The sequence below is a fragment of the Loxodonta africana genome, chromosome 2 (genome assembly GCF_030014295.1).
Source record: "Loxodonta africana isolate mLoxAfr1 chromosome 2, mLoxAfr1.hap2, whole genome shotgun sequence".
NCBI classification, from domain to species: domain Eukaryota; kingdom Metazoa; phylum Chordata; class Mammalia; order Proboscidea; family Elephantidae; genus Loxodonta; species Loxodonta africana.
The window spans coordinates 226,807,736-226,815,771 of NC_087343.1; the positions used below are offsets into that span (position 1 = coordinate 226,807,736).

Consider the following 8,036-nt stretch of genomic DNA (forward strand, 5'->3'; position numbering starts at 1 on the left):
GATGACCTTGACCATATCAAGGAGTGTCGTGCAGATATTTTGTAGGACACCCCTCAATTGAGATTTTGTGATGCCTTTGTCACGATTGGACTGGAGCGATGGAGTTTTGGGAAGAAGATGACGGGGAGTGAAGTGCCGTTTTCATCAGATCACGTCAAGAGTAGTGCATCCCATCAATAGGACTCAGCACTGTTGATGTTGACCCTGACCACCTGGCTGAGGTCATGTTTGTCAGGCTTCTCCACTGAAGGTCCTCTTTTCTCCCCATTCCCACACTGAACTCTTTGGGCCCCGGAAGTCACTGTGTGCAAGCCACACTTAGGGAGTGGGAAGTGGTGCTGCCTCCCCGAGGGCAGAGAATCTACAGAAGATACTTGGGATTCTTCTGCGTGGGAGACTTAGCTCTTCTTCCCATTAGTCAGCTGTTTATGTCAGCTTGGACACAGGAAGATTGGTTCTGTATATTGAGTTGTAATCCATTGACTCCTGTGCCCCCCTGACATACCTACCCCCATCGAGTGTGTGTGTGTGTGGGAGAGAGCACTCCTTTACTTTTTGGCACTACAAGATGCTCCAGGCTTACCTTATATGTTTCCTGCCCCAGTTGCAGATCAAACACTTCTCCAAGAAGCCCTAACCAAAAACGCCAAATAGATTGCCATCGAGTTGATTCCAACTCATAGTGACCCAGCAGGAAAGGATTAGAACTGTCCCATAGGGTTTCCAAGGAGCAGCTGGTGGGTTCAGACTGCCAGCCTTTTGGTTAGCAGCTGAACACTTAACCAGTGTACCTCCCGGGATCGAGGCAAGGAGCCTAGGTTCCCTTTAATGGAGACTGGTATCGGAAACCAAGATCTGGGTGCTTGATATGGTCGTTGTTACTGGGGTATCATTGCTTCTAGGCCCTTTCAACTTACAGAGCAAGGAAGTAGCTGTATGTACGGACTTGATGGTACATTTCTATAATTATTTCTGTGTGTAACCATCTCTATATTAAGCTAAACATGAGTTTACCCTGCTGTCTCCAACTGTAATCCATCGCCACACAGATCATTCTAGGCACCTCCCTTGCTTATCCCACTCCGGTAATGAAAAGCTTGACTCCACCACCTGTGTACGTAATCATTGGATCTGGTATGTGGGCTCCTGTATCAGAACTGTTAACGTGGCCCTGTGAGGCGTGGCAGTAAACAGGGCTTTGTGCAGACGTGCAGTTCCTTTTGCCTTTAGTTCAGACTCTTCTCGTTTCCAGAGTTACTGCACCCTTCACACAGGCCGTGTTTTAGGGAGCAGAGCCGCCCCGGGCTCTGCCACCCTTGCAGGCAGCCTCAGGACCTTCAGCTGGCCTCAGGCTCTGTTACCCTAGCGGAAGGTACAGCTTGCCCACCAAGGTGACAGACCCTGATCCCACTGATCCAGGGTGGGGTCTGGGGTAGGCCTGGGCTTTAGCCTGCATGAGACCTCCGGGAGGCTCCCCTGGGCTGAGCCGATTGGCCTGCGGTGTCCACCCCCCTGCGCTGGCCCATGGCTGAGCACAGTGGACAGCAGAGCAGAGGAGACACATACTGGAAGAGCCCGCCTGCACAGAACAGCCCCATGAGGCCTGTCAGTCCCACCAGCACCCAGGGTGGTAGCTCTGGAAGCTGGCCTGTGCTTTCCTGACAAGGCTTCTCAGGTGTTGGTGCAGCCCAAGAAAAGGGGAGCACTCACAGGTGGCACCACGTGGCAGTGTGCTTCCCCTTCCCCAGTTTAAGCCAAGGTGGGGATGCCTGGCGCTGGGGCCCAGGGGCCCCAGAGACCAAGTGCAGTGTCAGAAACAGCTCCTAGAGAGCCCCATCTCTGAGGCACACTGTGAGTGGTCCTCCTGGAGGCAGAGTTGGCCCACATGCTGCTCTGGCCAGCTCCCACCGGTGTCTGCCAGCCATCCAAGGTCTGGAGGGGAGTCTGGGAGGACATGGCCCCAGCCCTCCTGCCTGAGTAAGTGAGACCCCCAGGGCTGAGGCAGGCTGTGGGACGGCTACGCCCACCCACTGTGCAAGGCTTTGACACACGGTGCTCCGGCCCTCCGTTTTGAGAACCAGAGTCCGACCACCACTGTCACCCTTCACCCACCAGAAGATCACACTACTGGAGAATCCACTCATTCATTCCCTACCACTGACTGCTGGTGGTGGCCTGCTTATTCATGTGCTAACTGCTGCTCCGGGAACCTATGCTCACCAGTCAGAGCCTCTAGGCTGAGACCATGCTACTACTGCCCCGGCCCCAGTAAAGGTCCAGGCCCATGTGGATGAGCCTTCCTTTCCAGGTGGGGAGGAGGCCCATGGAGGAGCCAGGCTCGGAGCAATGGGCTCGCCACACCACCCTGCATGGCAAGAACTCGTGAGCCACTTTACGGACTGGGGCCAGGGGCCTGGAGAGCCTAGGCCCGCAGGGGACCCCCACTCCATCCCTTCTACCTCTGCCCCAGGACACGACTGGTGGGATGGCAGTGACGAAATGCTAGGAAGTTGACCGTCTCGTGTGATGTACATGTGTTAAAAGGCCAGCCCTTGACCATGAGATGACCGTCTCCTCCGATGAGAACTGCCCGAAGAGGGCAGGGAAGGGCCCTGAGCCTGAGTGAGCAGAGGGTCATGAGACAAGAGGGTCAGGTTAGCCTAGGAGAGGCACGGAAGCTGTCGAGGACCGGAGCCTTCCCCAGATAAAGAATGGATGTCAGGGCTGAGGGAAAGTGGGGCTGAGGTGTTATTTCTGGTGCACATGACATTTCTTACATTCATATTTTAAAAAGTAACATGAATAAAGTATCAGGTCTCCAGGTCTGGAGGCTAAATTTAGACATTGGCCTGAGGAGCTCTGAGCAGATTCTCTCGCCCTTCCCGCCCTTCTCTCGGCCCTGTCTCCTGCCATGTGGCAGCTGCTCATGCGCTCGGCCAGATGGCTCCACCAAGAGGAATCCTGGTGTGGCCACCTCTACATGGAGTCCGCTCATTCCTGCTAGAGGTCTGGAGTCGTTTGTCACTTTTTCCTTTGGCCTCTGGCCTCCTTTGTCTCTCAGGAGGAATAGCACCTAGACTAAGGATATGGGTCCACACAGACCACCATAGGACAAGCAGTTTGGTCACTACAGTTGGGCAGAGTGGAAGGATTCAATGTGTGTGTCTGGGTCTGCTTGCTTCCTCCACATTATAAGGGAGCAGTGAGACATTGGGATGGGTCCTAGGTACTGCAGACCCCCACTCCTGTGACTAGTCCACAGTGACCACCTGGCACATCAGGTCAGATGGTTTGGAAGTTGCTCGATTTGTCCGGTCCCAGCCGCTACGGCCAAAGCTCAGCACAGAGCTCATGGCTTTGTGGTGGCTTGGTCACCACAGGCCTCGAGATGGCTGTAGTCTGGGCTCTGAGGAGGTTTTCAGATGGGACACTTGCGTCTGACTGACTGGGCTTCTCTCTGTTCACAGCAGGCTGACCAGCAAGCCCAGGCCCACTGAGCTCAGCCGGATGAGCACGGCGCAGAGGCTTCAGCTCCTGTGAGTGTTCGCCTGGGCGGGCCGCCGGGGTCCTGCACCTTCTCACTCACCTGGCTCTCCCCAGGCCTCACTGAGGCGTCCCACCCCTACCTCCCCAGCCAGTCGTGACTCCACACTGGCTTCTTTGCTTAGTTCCCAGATCTGACTCTAGGTGCAGGCAGCCCGGAGTGCCTGGCCAGCTGCCCACCTGGAGGCTTCTGGAAGACAGTCAAAGCTCCCCTCAGAGAGAGTGCTCCCTCCTGCCGTCTCCCCTTCCTGCTCAGCCTGGTTGGCTGTGACCAGGATGCTGTGGACGTGAAGCGTGTGAACATTTGGTTCTGTGTCCGGACCTTCACTGGCCGCGCCAGGGTGCCCAGTTACCAGGACTGGTGCTCGTCAGCAGTCCTGGTCCTTACTTCTCCCTTCCCTGCTGGACTGAGCTTCTCTTCTACAAGGGTTTGTCTGAAAATAGGCCCACAGCATCTTCACGTGTTCAGAAACATCTGTGGAGATTTATACCCAGATGTCATCTTGGGTGCAGAATTCAGGGGTCATACTTTCTTAGGCTCTTTCTAAGTGTTCATTGCAGGTTGCTGTAGAGAAGTCTGAGCAACCCCAAGTTTTAGACCTTTGTGAGAGATAGCTCATCTTTTTGGTTGGCTGGCCAAAGAGTTGTTTTTTTTTTTTTTTTTCCATTTCTTTGCTGTTGAAGGAACTTTGCTAGGATATTTCTTAGTATTGTATATCCGATACCAGTTTTTACTGGGGCCCATTGTATCCTTTCAATCTATAGACTCAAATCTTTTTTTCTAATTGTTTTTGGAAATTTTTACTGAACTGTATCTTCAAATAGGCTCGGCTGCTAACCAAAAGGCCGGCAGTTTGAATCTACCAGCTGCTCCTTGGAAACCCTGTAGGGCAGTTCTGCTCTGTCCTATTAGGTTGCTGTGAGTTGGAATTGACTAGACAGCAGCCGCTTTCGTTGTTTTTTGGTTTTCTTTAGGGATACCAATTATTCATGTGTTGGACCTTTTGATCTGTCTTCTGTATCTGTTACCCTATATGCTTTTTAGCCCTGAGTTTTCAGTATGTTTGTATAGACTTTGTGCTTGTCTCTTTATTTCTGCTTATCTCTTAATGAACTGAATTCTCCCTTTACCTGCTGTGTGAAGAAAATTTGTGTATGGAAAGAGCCGAGTTATCAGAATTCTCTCGATAGCCCAGAGTTTGTGTGAGTGAGGTCTTTGTCGTCGTCTTCTCCTCCCTGTCTCATGTATGGGTGCCTCCAGCACCTAGAGCTTCTCTGCAAGCCCTCTTCTTCTCCATCCCCCAGCCCTGCCTCTCCTTGGTGCCCAGCCTGGGCCCTGGGGCCCCCATGGGATGTAGCGGACTTTCTCTCCTGGACAGAGCAGTGGATCACCTATCAGCATTCCACACACCAGCTTCATCTGTGGTCTCTGTCGTGGGCCTCCTTTATCCACAGCCCTGGGGACTAATGCCACATTTGGGAGTTCTCGGGTCCTGCTGCATCAAAGATAGAGTTTGGTTTCTTGATGCTTTTGAGCAGTTTCTAAGAGGAGAAACCAGAAGCCATGTATTAACTCTTCCATTTTGAAGCTAGAAGTCTGTGTCCACATTCATGCCCATGGTGCCTAGCAGTGCATGGCAGCAGCTCAGAGGTCTGAGTGAACCAGATCATCAGCTCAGCTTAGTAGCCACCTCCCCTGAGAATCCAGAGGAGGTAGTGTCGTGCTCACCCCACTGCACTCCAGAGACTGGGTCCACTCTGCCATGCCATCAGGACCGCCAGACCTTCTGGTCAAGCCCCAGCCGAGATGATGAGCCCCCAGCCTTGTCCTCTCTGCTCTCCAGCTCCCATGTGGCAGCTGTGAGGTTCCTCATGAATGCCGGGGAGAGGGGCCTGGTGTGGCTTGGAGTTGTGCTAGGTCATGGAGCACAGCTGGGGCCAGTGGCTCAAGTCGGAGCTGTTCCCGCCACAGTGGCACTCTGGCTCTGGGGGGCTTGTCCTGGAGGCACCACTCAGAGTGGCTGCATTTGTCACTAGCTCAGAGACCCTGTGCCTGGTCACCTGTTTTGGCAGCACGTAGGCCCCTCCTCACCAGAGTCTGTGCACTGTGAGTGCCAGGCGAGGTGGCAGGCACCTTGAGGTGGACACTCGGAAGCTGGTGGTGGCAGCAGGGGTCAGGGTGCCAGGCTCTTGGCAGGGCTTGAGCTCCCACAGGATGGAGAGGCCTGCAAGGCCTGTCCATCGGGGCAGCCTGTGCAAGCAGAGCCTGGGCTGGGGGAGGGGTAAAGCTTCTGTGCCTCTGTGGCTGTGCCCTCATGTCCCTGTCCCTGCAGTGTGGCTGCATCTGTGTGCATATCTGTTCTGGTCACTTTGTAGAAGGAGCTTCTTATGCAAGGCCCAGTGTCTCAGGAGAGCACCTGTCTGGTGGATTCTATGGTGTGAGCCCAGAGCCCCTCATAAACCCCAAGAGAGGCAGGGGTGCTGTGAGGCTGTGTTCACATCTCCTGCGGGGTCTCCGTCACGGAGACAGCCTGGTCTCACAGCCACATATGCCTGCCTTCTCACTTCTTGCTTCTCTCTGTCCCTGCCATTGTTCCCCTCCAAGCCCCCTATCCTGCTCAGTGCTGCCCTGTGTTGAGGTCCCTGGACCCAACACTCCCCCGCCTGAACCAAGCCCCTTCCCTCATCCTCGTCCTCTACTGAGGGCCCGCCCACAGGGTGTTGAGAGAAGTGAAAGGGTCTGGGTCCCGGGGCTGCATAACGCTCAGTCTCTGCGTTCCCCTCAAGGACTGGGGGTCCTGAGCTGCCATGTGGTATTGACCTTTGGGTCTTGATCTTTCAGTGAGGAAGAAAGGGCCCGGTTCCAAGCACTGCTGGCCAGCCCGGCCTACCAAGCCAGCCCTCTGCAGGCCATTGGGCAGCAGCTGGCCCACCAGATGCAACTGGAAGGCACCGGCCACCAACTCTGATGGCATGGAGTTCCTCAGACCCAGTACTCCAAGGAGCCCAGTGAAGGCCGGGCACCCAGCCGACTCTGGCAGTTGGCATCCTGCAGCCGGGGACACCCCTCTCTGTTTCTCTTGCTGGGGTGTTAGGGAGGACGACGGTGGGTGTGGGGGCCAAGGAATAAAGTGCTTCTGGCCCGGGCATGGACGGCTTCTTACTGTGTGCTCCAGAGAAAAGCCCTGCAGCTTCCCGGTCATCAGAGGGCTTCTGCCTGACTGGAGGCCAGTGTTCCCCCCATCATGCTCACTCCTTTGCCCCCACCCCACCACCCTGCCCCTCACCATCTGGGCCACAGGGACAGCACCCTCCACCCAGGCCTTTGACTGCTGCTGAAACCAGGGGCCTCAACTTGGAGTCTGACCCAGGAGAGCAGATGGTGGCCACGTGTGGACCGCAGACCAGAAAGAGGGTGTGGAGTAACTTGAAAAGGAAGGCCAGGGGACCACATTGATGGTCTGATAGTCTGAAACAAACCTCAGACTGTCCCAGGATGTTGCCTGACAAGCCACTCGCGTGTGGGGGACACCCCAGCACCCATCAAAGAGCAGAGCACCAGGAAGAGGCTGAGATCCAGCAGTTGGCCACTGTGCAGACAGTGGCAGTGACACAGGGGCCACGGTGCTTCTATGGAAGTAGGTCCTGGAGTGTGGCCCTTCATCCTTCTGAGTGCACACCACGTCCAGACCAGGAACAGCCTACTCCTATTCTGCCCAAAATGAGCAAGCCCCGTGTATTCTCTGCATGGGGGCACTGTATGGGATGGTGCCCACAGCTCAGGACCTGGGCGGTCGCAGGGACACTTCTCCTGCACATGTGTGTTTCCAGTCTCGGTAGCACCAACGTGGGTGTTGTTAGTTGCCATCGAGTTGATTCTGAATCTTGGTAATAAAGTAATGACACAGTTCACTGGTTTCCTTGCTCTTTCAACTCTGGAGCCCTCGCTCCTTTTTTCTGATCTGAAGGTGAACAATGGGTAGAGCCTCTCAGGCCCCAGAGGCTGGCATGGGCTCCCTGCTGCCCTGGGCCCTGCAGGACGCCTTTGGAGGAGCTGCCGTCAGGGACAGGACAGTGTCCTCCTGCACAGAGTTAGAGGTGGAAGCCCTGGAGTGGGTTGGCATTCTGGCTTCTGATGTCCCCATAGTCGTTTTTCCAGCCCATGTTCCTGGGCATCTGCCGGGCACACAGTCCCCAGGCCTTACTCGTGACACACCCTTGTCACCAAGCAGCACCAGGCCAGGGGAGACCAGCCTGTAGGCCAAGGGAGTGGAGAGAGGGAAGAGAAAGCAGGAGGGGCCGGCAAAGGAAAATCCAGGAGGAAGACAGGGCTCCCTGAAGCCCCCCCCACCAGGCCTCCCTGACCCCCACCCCCACCCCAGGCCTGCTGCTGGTGATCCCCTCACTTAGCCCCTGACTCCTTCCCTGAGCAGGAACCCCACTACCCCCCACCGCCCTCAGGCTGAGCTCAGTGCAGGGGGATCGCAGGAGGC

General features: G+C 55.5%; 1 protein-coding gene across 3 annotated transcripts in view; it reads left to right on the top strand.

Annotated features, from left to right (window-relative positions):
* SLX9 (SLX9 ribosome biogenesis factor) overlaps positions 1–7,453 on the top strand; it is a 64,020-nt gene extending 56,567 nt beyond the window's left edge. For 2 of the 3 annotated variants that reach the window (XM_064279563.1, XM_010601298.3), the window contains 2 exons: positions 3,468–3,536; positions 6,386–7,453. In XM_064279563.1, the coding sequence (XP_064135633.1) occupies positions 3,468–3,536; positions 6,386–6,512 (196 nt within the window). In that variant the 3' untranslated portion in view covers positions 6,513–7,453. The remainder of the gene's footprint in view (positions 1–3,467; positions 3,537–6,385) is intronic. The other variant, XM_023541029.2, reaches the window with a different exon arrangement.
* The last annotated feature ends 583 nt before the right edge of the window (positions 7,454–8,036 follow it).